Source organism: Monodelphis domestica, chromosome 4 (assembly GCF_027887165.1).
Source record: "Monodelphis domestica isolate mMonDom1 chromosome 4, mMonDom1.pri, whole genome shotgun sequence".
NCBI lineage: Eukaryota > Metazoa > Chordata > Mammalia > Didelphimorphia > Didelphidae > Monodelphis > Monodelphis domestica.
This window is the reverse complement of record NC_077230.1, coordinates 172,580,008-172,598,145: the sequence shown is the minus strand read 5'-3', so window position 1 is coordinate 172,598,145 and position 18,138 is coordinate 172,580,008. Positions and strand designations below refer to the sequence as shown.

At 35.6% G+C, this 18,138-nt stretch overlaps 1 protein-coding gene across 10 annotated transcripts in view; it reads left to right on the top strand.

Annotated features, from left to right (window-relative positions):
- COBLL1 (cordon-bleu WH2 repeat protein like 1) overlaps positions 1-18,138 on the top strand; it is a 200,086-nt gene that overhangs the window by 13,785 nt on the left and 168,163 nt on the right. The window contains exon 2 of one of the 10 annotated variants that reach the window (XM_056793965.1): positions 3,983-4,079. The exons of the other annotated variants lie outside the window; for them this stretch is intronic. Within the exon in view, the coding sequence (XP_056649943.1) occupies positions 4,072-4,079 (8 nt within the window). The 5' untranslated portion in view covers positions 3,983-4,071. The remainder of the gene's footprint in view (positions 1-3,982; positions 4,080-18,138) is intronic. 10 annotated transcript variants of the gene reach the window in all.

Here is an 18,138-nt window from a genome sequence, read left to right as displayed (position 1 = left end):
AGAGAATATAAGGGGTGATCATGAGGAAAAGAGCTAGACTTCTGATTATCCTAATCAGTTTACTCTGCAATTTAACCCTTTGCTTGACATGGATAAAGTACACTCCACTGATGCTTTTAAAACCCGAGTGACCTTTGGCAACTTTGTTTGTTTGTTTTTTCCCCCCAAATAAGTTAGTTTTTTTCTTTTTTCTTTTAAAAAAGAGGCAGCAAAATGGGAATATGTTGAAACTACATTTTCAATTCTGTTCTAAACATACTTCTACTAGATGCATTAATTTTTTTCTAGCCAGCTTCTTTGATATAGTTATTCCTTAAACCAAAAGAATGAAAATATGCCAGAATATCCATGGTGTTCTGATGAGGACCACCATTGCAATACCTTTTTCTTTCTGCACTTAATGGATTTTTTTTTAAATTATAGAAATGTTGTAAAATAACAATGTATTTGGAGATCAAAATGAGAAAAGGACCAGGAGGAATGAACACAATGGAGAGAAATAAACATGATAACAGATCAACTCAAGTCCACCTCCCAAACATCTATCTCTGGTCATTTTTACAATGTTTGTACCTACAGTTTGAGAAACATTTTCTTTCTTTCTTTCTTTCTTTCTTTCTTTCTTTCTTTCTTTCTTTCTTTCTTTCTTTCTTTCTTTCTTTCTTTCTTTCTTTCTTTCTTTCTTTCTTTCTTTCTTTCTTTCTTTCTTTCTTTCTTCCTTTCTTCCTTTCTTCCTTTCTTCCTTTCTTCCTTTCTTCCTTTCTTCCTTTCTTCCTTTCTTCCTTTCTTCCTTTCTTCCTTTCTTCCTTTCTTCCTTTCTTCCTTTCTTCCTTTCTTCCTTTCTTCCTTTCTTCCTTTCTTCCTTTCTTCCTTTCTTCCTTTCTTCCTTCCTTCCTTTCTTCCTTCCTTTCTTCCTTTCTTCCTTTCTTCCTTCCTTTCTTCCTTTCTTCCTTTCTTCCTTCCTTTCCTGCTTTCCTCTTTTCCTTCTTCCTTCCTCCCTTCCTCCTTCCCTTACCTTCTGTCTTAGGATAAGACAGAAGAGTGATAAGGTCTAGACAAAGGGGGTAAAGTGACTTGCCCAGAGTCACATAGCTAGGAAGTGTCTGAGGATAAGTTTGAACTCAGCACCTCCCATGAGAAACATTTTCTCTACCACTAAGTTCAGGTGCTCTTATGTTTAGTAAACATTAACTTTTCCAAATAATATTTTTATATTCCCTATTTTACTTTATGTTTAATAAAGGACATGTGCAAACAAAAATGTTTGTTTGCAAAAAAAAAATCAATGATTGGCTTGTGTAGAGTAGAAATTTTGTCATGCCAAATGTAAGATTGAATCAAAAAAGCAATGTTGTTAATTACAAGTAATTTTATCCAGTAAGAAATAGCAAATTTTTCATTAGTTGAGCTTAAATTCACTGTTCAACTCTGAATGTACTGAGAATTTACTTCCTTGTGTGATTCAGCACCAAACCAAGTTTTTTGTTCTTTGGAGGTAAGATCTCTTAGCCAGTTGGCAGATGGTCAGATTCATTGGGAAAGCCTTACATCTGTGTATATGCATTGAATTTTGTGCCTTTACAGATAAATTTGATCTTTAGTAAATAAATCTTTAAAGACCTAAAATTTCTGGATTGAGTGAGTTATAAAACATGTTCATTAATTTAATGTGGAAACTCAGCTATATGCCACCCCTCCTTTTTTTAAAGCATATAAATGAATTCATTTAGAGTATCATTTACCAGAGCATTATTGCTAAGAAACTGGCATGTGACACTTTAAAATTTCAGGGTTTATACCTAATCTGAGGATACTCAATTATGAAATTCTTGGCGTATGATCCTTTTACAAGCAGTGTTCTCTGCAGGGGTCTTTCTGAAAGAAATGTGAAATTCATTAGTGTTGTAAATGAAAGTTTTAGGAATACTTGCTTTCATTTTATTTGCACAGAAAATAGAAACCTTGTCTAGTTTTATGTAAACTGTTTGATTAATATCTTCTAAATATTACAAATAGAACATTTTCAACAGCATGTTATTTGGATTACTAAATAGATTTTGCTTTTGGAGACAGAAAAAGGGAATTAGGCACTGATCTAAGACAGACAATAATTGAGCAGGTACTACATAAGAATTCCTTAACATTTCTACCACTACCCTGAAATCTAGACTGTCAACATCCTTGCTAAGGTTCAGGCCTCTAAAATGGAGAAGATTTACCTTTTGGTGTGAGCATTGTGCATTGGAGAGTAGAACAGAAAGGCAAAAGTTAATTCCTCTCATTGGTAAAAGAGAAATGTCTATAATAAAATGTTGTAGTATCGTATAAAAGGTGCTTTAAGGAAGAATAGAACAATATAGATGCTGCCAACTTCAGGTTTGGTGAATGAGACACTGACTTTTATAGTAAATTTCAAATGAGAAATTTATAAAAATGTAATTGTGAAGGGATATTTTTTCTTGCCTCAAATTGGAGTTTCATTTGTATATGAAAAAGATGAAATTTGAATCTAGAATTTATTAAGAATAATTTCATTATAATAAAAACTCATATGAATGATGAAACTGATTTAGAAACTTGAGTATCTTATGGGCTAGTTTAGAGAACCAGTATATTTCATTCATTTGCATTTACAGAGACTGGTTTTCAGTAAAATTTATTAGGTTGTGGATAAAAAACTATGGAATGTTAAAAATATTTAGAAGTTATGATACAGCTCATCTATAGAAAAAAAAAGTGGGGGTGGGTGGGGATGCAGTATATCCATAAATAGAAATTTCATGGTTGGAAAATGTGTACGAAGTAAAATGAGAGAGGATTATATGTAAATAATGAAGTACAAATCTGACTTAGATGAAGTCTTTCAAATGATGAGGTCAGCATTAAGTTAGTGCTATTTTTAGAAGAAAGTAGTGTTAAATCAAACTTATTTAGAATGTGTTTTTTTTCCAAAGACATAAACAGTTTATTTTGAATTAGTTTTCTGAGGCATTTAGATATCATAATCCTAGAATATATTGTATTAAGTCAAGTTCAAAAAATAGAGGAAAATCAGCTTTCCTCACCCTGGTTTCATGTGAAAATAGGTGGGATCAAAGATTTTTAAATTTCCTCTGGAAGCCTTAGTGTGCCAGCTGCAGCTAGCTGTTTCTTCATGCAAGAAATTAATCTTAATAAAAATTACATAGCCTTTTAAAGGAGAAAAATGGGCTTAAGAATCCAGAAGTCAAGTTCTGTTGTAATTCCAATTAAAAATATCTTTCTTTGTAATGCTATTCAAAATGACTCACCTTTGGCTACCCTAACTTTCTCATTTGTAAAATGGGTATTATGCTACATTTCTATATTTTGCTTATGGGACAAGCATATATATAATGCACAGAAAACAGTTTTCTAGTTGAACTGGATATTCTCTCACTTTCCAATTCTTTGCCACCACTAAAAGGGCTGCTATAAATATTTCTGTACAAATAGGCCCTTCTCCCTTTTTTTAATATTCTCTTTAGGATACAGGTTCTGTACTGGTATTACAGAATCAAAGGGAATCCAACAGTTTTATAGCCCTTTGAGCATAGTTCCAAATTGCCCTCCAGAATGGTTAGATCAGTTCAGAATCCACTATGTGCATTAGTGTCCCTATTTTGCCACATCCTCTCCAACATTTATCACTTTCCTTTACTGTCATATTGGTTAATCTGATAGGTGGCAGGTAGTGTGCCTCTGAGTTGTTTTAATTTGCATTTCTTTGAGATTTATTTTAATGAAAGTTAATTGAGAAGAGGTGATACTTGAGATTTTAAAGAAGTGTTAGATATCATTCCAATGGATTTAAAGATCCCCAAATATTTTATTATATTCATTGACTAGTTTCCCTTGTTTAAGAGAACTGAAAAAAATATATTTTCTGTATACTAGAAATGAAAAATGAGGTTTTTGATCTTGAAACTTAGACATTATTCCTTATTTTATATGTGCCGTGCAGCTAGGTGAGGCAGTGGATAGAGTGTTGGGTCTGGAAGTCAGGAAGGACTCCTCCTCTTGAGTTCAAATCTGGCCTCAGAGACTACCTGTATGACTGGGTAAGTCAATTAACCCTGTTTCCCTTGGTTTCCTCATCTGTAAAATGAGGTGGTGAAGGAAATGGTCACCACTCTAGTTTTGTTGCCAAGAAAACCCCAATTGGATTCATAAAGAGTAGTACATGACTGGAATGTGAACCTAAAATACTATAGAATGTGGTGGGAATCTAATGCTTAAAATTAAGGCATCAGTGAATAAAAGAAGAATCTAAATAATTACTCTGAATCCCTTCTTTATCTGTAAATATGGAAAACAAAAAAGACCTCAAGGAAAACATTGCTTAAAGCTGTCCCCTGGAGATTTTAAAGCTGGAATTAGCTGGGTTGAGGTCTTCCCCTAAGTGCAGTTTGACCGTAACCCTTTGCATGTAGTTAGCTAAGACCCTTAAGTAATGCAAGGAAGGCTAAATAGATAGAATTATGGAATTATTCTCAGAAGCAATGGGATGGCTTTTTCTTTTCAGTTGTAGTTTTTGTGACAAAATGAAGAAATACTAATGAAGACAATAGTTTTGCTGCCAATACATTGTCATATAAGTTAAAAATGACATTTTGCAAACTTATTATAAATTAAATTTCACTGCTTATTCAATAAACATTTATAAAGTATAGTGTATCCAAAATGTCCTAGTGAAGATGAAACTAACATCTAGCAATATATAGCATTTAGTAAGCTATGTAAATTGATTTTGAACATTAATGTTTTAATACAAATATTCATATTTGAGTAAAGATAGCCCCAATAAGCCACTCTAGGATGCTGAAGGTCAGAATTTTTTTGGGGGGAGGAGCAGTAACTTATCAGGTGCATCTGATTTTCTACCTTTGCTGTTACAGGCAGAAGGACACCAATTATTTTTTTTTTTTGAAGATGAATTAGAATATTTTAATTAATATTCTCTCATTTCCCTATATTCTTGGAGAAAATGTTGGGATAGGTGAAAGCAGACTTCTTCTGGTTATATCCTATTTTTAAGGCCATGGTAGCTTTCTAGATTTAACAGATAATTGTGTTTTTTGCTTTCTAGGTTTAATAGATAATTTTGTTTATTTTTTTTTAATAAACATTATTTTGTTTGGTCATTTCTAAACATTATTCATTGGAAACAAAAATCATTTTCTTTTCCTCCCACCACCTCTCCCATAGCTGACGCATGATTCCACTGGGTATCACATGTGTCCTTGACTTGAACACATTTCCGTGTTGTTGGTATTTGCATTAGAGTGTTGATTTAGAGTCTCTCCTCAGTCATATCTCCTCAACCCCTGTAGTCAAGCAGTTGCTTTTCATCAGTGTTTTTACTCCCACAGTTTATCCTCTGCTTGTGGATAGTGTTTTTTAGATCCCTGCAGATTGTTGAGGGACATTGCATTGACACTAATGGAGAAGTCCATTACCTTCCATTGTACCACAGTGTATCAGTCTTTGTGTATAATGATTTCCTGGTTCTGCTCCTTTTGCTCTGCATCACTTCCTGGAGGTCGTTCCAGACTCCATGGAATTTTTCCACTTTATTATTCCTTTTAGCACAATAGTATTACATCACCAACATATACCACAATTTGTTCAGCCATTCCTCAATTGAAGGGCATCCCTTCATTTTCTAATTTTTGGCCACCACAAAGAGTGCAGCTATGAATCTTCTTGTTCAAGTCTTTTTTCCTCATTATCTCTTTGGGGTAAAAACCCAGCAGTGCTATGGCTGGGTCAAAGGGCAGACAGTCTTTTGTCGCCCTTTGAGCATAGCTCCAAATTGCCCTCCAGAATGGTTGGATCAGTTCACAACTCCACCAGCAATGAATTAGTGTCCCTACTTTGCCGCATCCCCTCCAACATTCATTACTTTCCTGTGCTGTCATGTTAGCCAATCTGCTAGGAGTGAGGTGATACCTCAGAGTTGCTTTGATTTGCATCTCTCTGATTATAAGAGATTTAGAACACTTTTTCATGTGCTTATTAATACTTTTGATTTCTTTGGCTGAGAACTGCCTATTCATCTCCCTTGCCCATTTATCAATTGGAGAATGGCTTGATTTTTTGTACAATTGATTTAGCTCTTTGTAAATGTGAGTAATTAAACCTTTGTTAGAGGTTTTTATGAAGATTGCTTCCCAATTTGTTGCTTTTCTTCTGATGTTAGTTATATTGGTTTTGTTTGTACAAAAGGTTTTTAATTTGATGCAGTTGAAATTATTTATTTTACATTTTGTGACTCTTTCTATGTCTTGCTTGGTTTTAAAGTCTTTCCCTTCCCAAAGGTCTGACATGTATACTATTCTGTGTTTACCTAATTCACTTATAGTTTCCTTCTTTCTGTTCATGTCAGTCACCCATTTTTAATTTATCTTGGTGTAGGGTGTGAGGTGTTGATCTAATCCTAATCTCTCCCACACTGTCTTCCAGTTTTCCCAGCAGTTTTTATCGAATAGTGGATTTTTGACCCAAAAGCTGGGATCTTTGGGTTTATCATATATTATCTTGCTGAGGTCACTTGCCCCCAGTCTATTCCACTGATCCTCCTTTCTGTCTCTTAGCTAGTACCAAATTGTTTTGATGACTGCTGCTTTGTAATATAGGTTGAGATCTGGGACTACAAGGCCCCCTTCCTTTGTATTTTTTTTTCATTATTTCCCTGGATATCCTTGATCCTTTGTTATTCCAAATGAACTTTGTTATGTTTTTTTCTAAATCAGTAAAGAATAATTTTTTGGAAGTTCTATGGGTATAGCACTAAATAGATAGATAAGTTTGTGTAGGATGGTCATTTTTACTATATTGGCTCTTCCTACCCATGAGCAGTTAATGTTTTGCTAATTGCTCAAGTTCAGTTTTAGTTGTGTGGAGAGTGTTTTGTAGTTGTGTTCATATAGTTCCTGTGTTTGTTTTGGGTGATAGATTCCTAGGTATTTTATTTTGTCTAAGGTGATTTTGAATGGGATTTCTCTTTCTAGTTTTTGCTGCTGAACTATGTTGGAGATGTATAGAAATGCTGATGACTTATGCGGGTTTATTTTGTATCCTGCAACTTTGCTAAAGTTGTTGATTATTTCAATTAGCTTTTTGGTTGAATCTCTAGGATTCTTTAAGTAGACCATCATGTCATCTGCAAAGAGTGATAGCTTAGTCTCCTCCTTGCCTATTTTGATGCCTTCAATTTCTTTTTCTTCTCTAATTGCTACTGCTAGTGTTTCTAGTACAATGTCAAATAGTAGATGTGATAATGGGCATCCTTGTTGCACTCCTGATCATATTGGGAATTCATTTGGTTTATCCCCATTGCAGATGATATTGGCTTATGGTTTTAGATATATACTGTTTATTATTTTTAGGAAAGACCCTCCTATTCCTATGCTTTCTAGTGTTATCAATAGGAATGGATGTTGTATTTTATCAAAGGCTTTTTCTGCATCTATTGAAATAATCATGTGATTTTTGTTGGTTTGCTTGTTGATATGGTTGATTATGTGGATGGTTTTTCTAATATTGAACCAGCCCTGCATCCCTGGTATAAATCCTACTTGATCATGGTGGATGACCCTTCTGATCACTTTCTGGAGTCTTTTTGCTAGTATCCTATGTAAGATTTTTGCATCTATATTCATTAGGGAGATTGGTCTATAATTTTCTTTCTCTGTTTTTGGCCGGCCTGTCTTTGGGATCAGAACCATGTTTGTGTCATAGAAGAATTCGGTAGAACTCCCTCTTTGCTTATTATGTCAAATAGTTTGTATTGTATTGGGGTTAGCTGTTCTTTGAATGTTTGATAGAATTCACTGGTGAATCCATCAGGCCCTGGGGATTTTTTCTTAGGAAGTTCTTTGATGGCCTGTTGGATTTCTTTTTCTGATATGGGATTATTTAAGAAATCTATTTCTTCTTCTGTTAGTCTAGGCAATTTATATTTTTGTAAATATTCATCCATATCACCTAGGTTGGTATATTTATTGCCATATAGTTGGGCAAGGTAGTTTTTAATGAGTGCCTTAATTTCCTCTTCATTGGAGGTGCTGTCCCCCTTTTCATCTTTGATGCTGTTAATTTGCTTTTCTTCCTTCCTTTTTTTAATTAGATTGACCAGTACTTTGTCTATTTTGTTTGTTTTTTCAAAGTACCAGCTTCTTGTCTTATTTATTAAATCAATAGTTCTATCACTTTCAATTTTATTAATTTCTCCCTTAATTTTTAGGATTTCTAGTTTGGTTTTCTGCTGGGGGTTTTTAATTTGATCACTTTCGAGTTTTTTCATTTGCATTTCCAATTGATTGATCTCTGTTCTCCCTAGTTTGTTAATATAAGCATTCAGGGATATGAGTTTACCTCTGATTACCGCTTTGGCTGCATCCCAAAAGGTTTGAAAGGATGTCTCGCCATTGTCATTTTCCTCGATGAAATTATTAATTGTTTCTGTGATTTCTTCTTTAAACGATTTTGGAGTATCATATTGTCTAAATTCCAATTAGTTTTTGATTTGGTTTTCCATGTACCATTACTAATCATTATTTTTATTGCCTTGGGATCTGAGAAGGCTGCATTTATTATTTCTGCTTTTCTGCATTTGTATGCTATGTTTCTGTGACCTAATGTATGGTCAGTTTTTGTGAATGTGCCATGTGGTGCTGAGAAGAAGGTGTATTCCTTTTTGTCCCTATTTATTTTTCTTCATATGTCAATTAATTCTAATTTTTCTAAGATTTCATTCACTTCTTTTACCTCTTTCTTATTTATTTTTTGATTTGATTCATCTAAATTTGATAATGGTTGTTTTAAGTCTCCCACTAATATGATTTTCTTCCTTCAATTCTCCTAGTTTCTCCATTAGAAATTTGGGTGCTATATTATTTGGTGCATACATGTTGATTAATGATATTTCCTCATTGTCTAAAGTCCCTTTTAACAATATATAATTACCTTCCCTGTCCCTTTTGATCAGGTCTATTTTTGCTTTGGCTTTATCAGATATCATGATTACCACTCCTGCCTTCTTTCTGTCAGTTGAGGCCCAGAAGGTCTTACTTGTAAAGATTAAAATTTAGGGGAGACAGGGAGACTGAGGCAGGTAGAAATTAGTTTCTCTCTGCAAGGAGTATTATATTTTTTTAGAGGTTTATTGAAGATTAAGGATTAAAGAAAATACAGGGTAAGAAACACGTGTCCAGGCCATAGAGTGGCCTAGACACAACCTCACCTACATTATGAAAAAAAGCCAGGCCTGCCCCAAAACGGAAGTCCAAGAGTGAGAAAAACACCACTCAAAAGCCTTTGAATCAGCTTAAATACCTTCTCGATCTCGGCCCAGGTGAGATTACAAGGCATTCTGTGGAAGTGGAGCAAAGGCTCTTGAGGATTGTAGTCCTGTATTTGAGTCTATTTTTTACATACTCCATCCTTTAATTCTGACCTTTTGGGTGTCAACTCGCCTCATGTGTGTTTCTTGAAGACAACATATGGTAGGGTTTTGGATTCTAATCCATTCTGCTATTCGTCTACGTTTTATGGGTGAGTTCATCCCATTCACGTTCAAAGTTATGATTATCATTTGTGGACTCCCTGGCATTTTGATATCCTTCCCTAATTCTAACCTTTTCTTCTTTGGCTCTACCTTTTAGTCCAGTGATTTACTTTGAATCAGTCCCCCTTGTCCCCTCCCTTGATGTTTCCCTTTTTAGTCCCTCCCGTTTTGTTCCCTCCCCCTTTCCCCTCTCTTTCCCTCCCTTTTTGTTTTCCCTCTCCCCCTCCCCGCCTTGGTTTTCCCTTCTCCCTACCCTTGTTGGGTAAGATAGAATTCAAGATCCCAATGGATCTGGATGTTTTTCTCTCTCAGAGTTGATTTCCCTGAGATTAAGGTTTAAGTAAAAAACCCTCTCTTCCTCTCCTTCTTATAGGAGTTTTCTTCCCCTCCCCTTCCCATGTGAATCTTTGTGTGAGAAAGATTATTCTATTTGGTCTTTCTTTACCCCCTATTTATACATTACATTTTCCCCACATGTTAGTATACATAGATTGATATAAATGTAGTCCTTATAGAAGAGAGTTTGAATAAAAGAAGAAGATAACATTTTTCTCCTTTCCCCTTTCCTTAATATTTACCTTTTCAGGTATTCCTTGCTCTTTGTTTTTCGGTATCAAACTTTCCACAGAGCTCTGGTCTTTTCTTTGCAAAAAGTTGGAAATCTTCTATTTTGTTGATGCCCATACTTTCCCTTGGAAGTATATAGTCAGTTTTGCTGGGTAGCTGATTCTTGGTTGAAGGCCCAGCTCTCTTGCCTTTCTGAAGATCATGTTCCATGCCTTACGATCATTCAGAGTAGAACTTGCAAGGTCTTGTGTGACCCTGATTGGCATTCCTTTATATCTAAATTCTCTTTTTCTGGCTTCCTGTAGGATTTTTTCTTTTGTTTGAGAGCTTTGGAATTTGGCAATTACATTCCTGGGAGTTGTCTTTTGGGGGTTTAGTGTAGAAGGTGTTTTGTGAGCTCTGTCAGTGGCTTTAATACCCCCTTGTTCTAGAATCTCTGGGCAATTTTCTTTGATTATATCTTGTATCATGATGTCGAGCTTGGTGTTTATTTCTGGCTTTTCTGGAAGTCCAATTATTCTTAAATTATCTCTTCTCCCTCTATTTTCCAGATCTATCACCTTGTTGGTGAGATATTTTATGTTCTCTTCTAATTTCTTGGTATTTTGGCTTTGCTTTATTAATTCTTGCTCTTTTACACGATCATTGTCTTCCAGTTACCTGATTCTGACCTTTAAAGCCTGGTTTTCCTTTTCAGTTTGGTCACACCGGTTTTGTAGATGTGTGAATTTCTTTTGCATTATTTCCCACTTTTCCTCCCAGAAGGCTTCCATCTTTTTGGTCATTTCTGATTCAAATTCTTCATGGGTTTGTGGAGAGTTTCCATTTCCTTTGGAAGGTTTCGGAGCATTTTCTTGTGCATCGTCTTCTATCTCCTCTGTATTTTGTATTTTGGCTCCATAGAATGTGTCCAAAGTCGCCCCTTTCTTCTTATTTTTCTTGGGATTTTGTGGCTTCTGTGCTTCTGTGGAGTTTGCCATCTCTGAATGGGGAGGATTAGCTTTTCTTATCTCTGTCTGGTTCAGAGGTTTTAGTCCTGGGCAGATTGTCCATTCTATGAGCTTTCCCTGGGTTGAACTGAGTATGCCTTAACGCAGTGACTTTCACTGGAACTGGAATGGAAGGATCTGGCCTGGGGGTTACACTTTCCCCCGGCTCTTTCTGTTTCCCTGCTGTTTGGGTGCCCCCTCGACTGGGTCGGGTTGCTTTCCGGAAGTTGCCTTCAGAATAGCTGGCTGTGAGGCTGTCTTGTCGGCCCTGAGGGTTACTGTTGTTTCCTACGACCCTACTCTCTGATGGGGAAGGGGCCGAGGCTTCCCAGAGCTCCGAGGGCAGTGACTTTCACTGGAACTCGGATGGAAGGATCCGGCCAGGGGTTACAATCTCGGGTCTAAGTTTCCCTCTGTAGTCTTGGACTCGGCGCTCCTACCCCTTAGGTTCGTGTGATCTCGGGTTCTGGCTTTTGAGGAGGGCCGTACCTTTTGATCCAGGTCCAGGTCCAGGAGGAGGATTCCCAGGGTCTATGCTGTTGATCGTTTTGAATTTCGGCGCCCTAGGAGCATATAGTTTGAGATCGGTAGGGAAGGGTTTCAGGAGATCTGAACTTTAGCTTTCTCTAAGCCGCCATCTTGACTGGAAGTCTCCCTTATTTATTTTTATAAAATGGCATTATATCAATTTTTAAAAATTATTCCATTAACATTTAGTATTGTGATTTTTAGAGTAAAAAAAAGGAAAATTAGCTAAATACATTTTACAATTAAACTGTAATTCTGTTTAGCTTACTTGCTAATTCATGGAGTATGATTTTTGGTACCAAGTTTTCTGGCTATTAGCAATGATTAGAAAAGGTCTTATTAGGTAAGATTAGAGACACTGAAAACACAATGCGTATATTGTAAACCTTTATTTCTGCTTCCTCAATAAAAGTAAAATAATCAGTAAACCAAATATGTTCTTTCACTGGAGTTTATTGTTAGCATGAGACCTAATGAAAAGCCCTTATCTCTAAGCTTACATAATAGTCTCCTATTTTGTAAAATAGTCAAGATTTTATTTTATGTCACCTATATTCATGGCACTGTTTCCATTCTTTGATCAGAGTGTTGCAATAACTAATATGAAATAAAAGGTGCTCAAAATCACTACATGAATTTTAATTAATACGTGATTTCCTCACTTTCCACTTATAGCTTATATGACTTAAAGTTAAAAAGAATCAAGCTAGCGATGGTTACTAATAAAATTAGTAATTTGAAAAAGGTGTGCTCCCCAATTCATGTAAATATTCTCTCTCTTTAAATTGAGATATGTATGACAAGCTTTTATGCATAGCAGAGAGATGTAAGTTAGTGAAAAGAGTTCTGGATTTGGAATCAGAGAGCTTGGTTCAAGTTCTGCCTTCACCATTTAACCTCTCTATTATAACTGTGGGCAAATAATTTAATCTCCCTGCGCCTCAGTTTTCTTAGCTAGAAAATGAGGAGTGCCTTCCAGCTCAAAATCTGCATTCCTGTTGTCCTTTTCTTCTAGGACCCTATGGTCCTGGGTCTGGAGTGACAATGGCAGCAACATTTTGCCAAACTGATAAACATTTTTACATGGATATGATCACAGTCTTTAAAAAACAACAACAAAAAAAGCAAAAATAAAAAAGTTGCTGTGGGAATATTTCTACAGGAGGACAAATGGTTAAATGGATAACTCAGGAAGCTTCATTGTTTTTCTAAATCACTTAGTTATCTGCTGTTTACCATTGCTGGCTATAATCCATCAAAAATGAATGAAGAACAAGGAGGACATTCAAGAGGTCATTCAGAAAGCTCTGAGGGCAAGGCCATTGACATATTTAGATCTTAGAATGGGTAATTTTAAGGCTTCTGCAGGGATCACCAGGCTAGGAAAATTATGTCACTTTGCATGTGTTATAAAAATGCCAGTTTTTTTATTATCATGGCACAAAATAATCTCTTCAAAATAATAATATATATTTTTAAAGCTTAGTAGTTTAGGAAGAAGAAAAAAAAAACATAACCAAGTGGCAAAGCTGGCAGTAGCCTTTTTTTCCTCCCTCCAAACCAAACAAAAACCTTTTCAAATCTGCCAGCCTTTCAAGACAAGGACACATTTTAAATGAAAGTCAATGGAAACCTGGCTTCAGTGTTATAAGCAATAGAGGCATATCTGGTTTCTCACCAATTGTTTCCTTCTCCACTTCATTATACACTTTGTGCCTGATATTGGGCAAGTTTCTTGGCACTGTATTCCTAAATTTTCATAGCTCCCTTTCATGTTTAAATTTTACTTTACAGGGACAGATACTTTCTTCATATTTCATATAATATGGTTTTAGCTGTTTGTCACTCTGTGACCCTTTACAGAAATACAAGTAGTTTTTGAAAGAAGTTATTAGTAAAATTTCACTCATTCAAGGGTCAGACTTTGAGCCCACCTCATACTTTTAGAACAAGTCCCTAAAGTGTAAGCATAAAAGATACCCAAATACCCAAGTAATAGTCATAAAGCTCCTATATTATATTGGTATGTATTTTAATTCTTGGGCATAGATCCCCAAATATCATAGATAGTGTAGTGGAGAAGCTAGTAGTAAAAATGTCAATTAGGAGCTATTGAACAACTTTTTGGTATTTATTCTTCTGACTATTAAGTCAGAAGTCTTCAGTGGGAATTCTTAGGATGCACAGATATAGAATTGTAGAAAGAGCCTTAGGGATTAATTAATCCATCCCTCTCACTTTTTAGATGGGGAAGAGCGATAAATTGATTAGCAGAGGAATAATTCAAACTCGTACTAATTTGACATTATTTCTACTCTCTCCAATTAAAGTTGGGGATTGTGGGGGAAGGGAGGGAGGGGTGTGGTACAACTAACAGCAATGTTCCTCTCCACTGGGAATTTTAACAATTTAACAAATGTGTAACTGTCCTAAGCACTATGAATATAAAGATAAATATGACCTAGACCCCATTCTTTTTTTTCCTCTTTATTTTATTTATTTATTTACTTTTTTCTTTGGTCAATTTCAAACATTATTCCTTGGTTACAAAAATCATATTCTATTCCTCCCTCCCCTCCCCCTGCCCTTCCTGTAGTCAGTATGTAATTACCCTGGGTATTACATGGGTCCTTGATCAGAACCTATTTCCATGCTGTTGATGTTTGCATTAGGATGTTCATTTAGTCTGTTTCCCCAATCATATCCCCTTGACCCATGTAATCAAGCAGTTGTTTTTCTTTGGTGTTTCTACTTCCACAGGTTTTCCTCTGAATGTGGATAGTGTTCTTTCTCATAGATCTCTCTGGGTTGTTCAGGATCACTGCATTGCCACTAATGGAGAAGTACATTACATTTGATTGTACCACAGTGTATCAGTCTCTGTGTACAATGTTCTCCTGGTTCTGCTCCTTTCGCTCTGCATCACTTCTTGGAGATTGTTCCAGTTCCTATGGAATTCCTCCATTTTATTATTCTTTTCAGCACAATAGTATTCCATCACCAACATATACCACAATTTGTTCAGCCATTCCCCAATTGGAGGGCATCCCCTCATTTTCCAATTTTTTGCCACCACAAAGAGCACAGCTATGAATATTTTTGTACAAGTATTTTCCTCTATTATCTCTTTGGGATACAAACCCAGCAGTGCTATGGCTGGATCAAAGGGCAGACAGTCTTTTAGCTCCCTTTGAGGCATAGTTTCAAATTGCCCTCCAGAATGGTTGGATTAGTTCACAACTCCACCAACAATGCATTAATGTCCCAACTTTGCCACAGCCCCTCCAGCATTCATTACTTTCCTGTGCTGTCATGTTAGCCAATCTGCTAGGTGTGAGGTGATACCTCAGAGTTGTTTTGATTTGCATCTCTGATTATAAGAGATTTAGAACACTTTTTCATGTGCTTATTAATAGTTTCTAGGCCCCATTCCTGAAGAATGTAATAGAACAGTTTAATAGAAGAGAAATGTCTAGGACACAAATAATGAAAGGCAAAATTTTGGGGAGAAGTGAAAGAATAACCTTAATGAGAAAGTGAAGGTAGCAAATGGAGACAATTATTTCTAGATGTTTGACATTGGGGGAGGGGAAGTTTATCTTAATGGCCATAGCCAACTCCAGGGAAGGCCACTTTACGTCCCAAGAGACCTGAACATGTTTTGAATATGAAAGAAGCAAGAGCTATTGACTTAGAGATCTGTTAGATAAGACTTCAAAGTCTAATATTACATCATAATTTATTGGTTGGGACTCTTACCTTTGACTCTCTCCCTAAGACTGACTTAGTGAGTTAGAACAAGTTGATGAATTATTTTTCTGGTCCACAATATAATAAAAATAGCAAATGTTAGGGGGCAGCTGGGTAGCTCAGTGGATTGAGAGCCAGGCCTAGAGATGGGAGGTCCTAGGTTTAAATGTGATCTCAACCACTTCCCAGCTGTGTGACCCTGGGCAAGTCACTTGACCCCCATTGCCTAGCCCTTACCACTCTTCTGCCTTGGAGCCAATATACAGTATTGACTCCAAGACTGAAGGTAAGGGTTTAAAAAAAATAGCAAATGTTAAGAGGTGCTATTAGTGGTAGATACCATGAGAGCAGAAATGGCATCTTGTTAGCTTAACATTTATAAAGGAAACAGAAAATATTAAAGTTCAAACAGATTTTAAACATGTACACATATATGTCAGTATCATTGCATAATTCCATAGTGTGTTCTTACAATGACCAACAAAGGTTTTAGAAGATTGATAGTGAATCATTACCTACCTTCTGACAGAAGTAAAGAATAAGAGATTTTTTGGACATAGCTGATGGGAGAATTTGTTTTGCTTGGCTTTTCTTATTTTTTATAAGTTTTATTTTTCTGGTTTCCCCTCACACAATGAGGGATTGGAAAAGAGCGAAAAGAAATTTTGTTAATTGAAAAATTAAATTACATTTACAATAGGAAAATAATGTGTTCCTTAGTCATTAGGCAAAATTAAATTGTATTTAATGTTCTATGTTTAAGAAGTAATTTTGGAAAGTCCCATTTTGAAAAAGATTTTTTAAAAAGTTTTGGCTCATCCATGAAATAGTTAAATTTAGTTAAATGTAAAAGTTATATGAAATTCCTCATTTTCAAATGACAATAGATAAATGAAATGTTGCTATGAGATATTTGTTCACTGTGCCAGCAAGTGAAATCATGGCCTATGATATTATTTTTGTAGTTATCATTATGTAGGTTCTTTCCTCAAGGAATTTATATATACTTTGACAGAACAACCATATTTGCATATAATATAAACAAAGAGGACTTTCGGTGAGCACAGTAGAAAGGAAACAAAATAATGTAATTTATTAAGAATATAGGATAACTGAGAAATCAAAAAAATTTCCCATATGTTCATACACAATTTTTTACTTCAATGGATCAAGCTCTCATTGTGATTTCAGATACAATCCATTAGTGTAGCACAACCCATGTGTGCCTTGTGTTTGATAGGAAAATACTTTGGATTTATGAGAAACTCAGGTGTGAATTTGAAGCAGCTTTGACTCAAAAGTCACTGTACCTATTGAAGCCTCAGTTTCCTCATTCATTCCTTATTCAAAACCAAAAGGGTTTTGTTTTAAGTTCGCCTCAGGGTTTTGAAGATCAAATGTATAAAAAGTACTATACCCTCAAAATGTTATATAACATCAACTATCATTTCTATTTTATCATCATCATTCTGTGCTATTCTTATGTATTACCCTATGAACTCAAGTCTTTTTTTTTTTTAACCCTAACCTTCTGTCTCCAAGGCAGAAGAGCAGTAAGCTAGGCAATGGATGTTAAATGACTCATATAGGGTCACACAACTAAGAAATATCTGAGTTCATATTTGAACCCAGGACCTCCTATCTCTAGACCCAGCCTTCAATCCTCCGAGCCATCTAGGTGCCCCCAAGCCTTTTGACATTTTGTGGGTACCAGGACCACATTCACTGTCTGTCTGTTGATCTATCTATTTATCCTTCTTTCTTACTACATGTCCAGCCTACCTTCTTTTCTGATCTTGTTTTCTATGATATTTTTTAATTCTTTCACTACACTTGAACATTATCAGTATCATTAAAAACAAACAAACAAACCCAACAACTTGTAACTGTTAAGGGCTTGATTTTTTTTTTTCTTGGCAATTTGCACACTGACATTCCTATATCTCACATGCTAGGAAGACGTCCCTTTCTAGAATAGTTACCCAATTGACTTCTACAATACCTGAACTTGAATTACTAGGTCTTCATAATTTTGACTGTTTTATTACTAGACCTCCATTAAAGTGGAAATTTCCTGAAGGAATGCCAAATTTAGTTTTATTATCATTGACTCACTTTTCAGTTAGTAACTTAGTTTCTGTTTCAACTAGTAAATGTAGGAATACTGAATCTTAAATTAAAGGATGTATCCAAATCCTGGATTTATCCCAGTAGCCTTGGTAAATTTTGTAACCTGACTGTGTCTTAGTTCCCTGTCAGTGCAATTTAGAAGGTTAATTAGTGACCTAGGTTTCCTTCAGCTCTGGATTCTCTTCTAAGCAAGAGGGAATGGGACACAATATCAGCAAGTTTGGCTAAATAGTAGAGCAATGAAGGAAAGGTCTAACATAGGGTATTGACCTGACATATGAAATGGCACAGTCATGGGTTCTAGCTATAGATGATTGGTCCTAGAGGCTTAGGAGAATAGGTACTAAGAAGAGCAAGAGTAGTCCTGGAAGTGAAGGTGAGAGGGTGTAACAGCTTAGTCCATTTTACTTTATTGCCCAAACTTGGTACTAAGTTTGTGTACCTGCAAACAAAACAATCTACTGCATCATAACTGATACACTTGAAATCAGGCTTCCAGACAGAAAAAGAAATATGTTGCTACATAGTATTTCTTTGCCATTTCCCCCAAATTTTGGTTCTTGTTTGCTTTAAAGCCAACAGCAT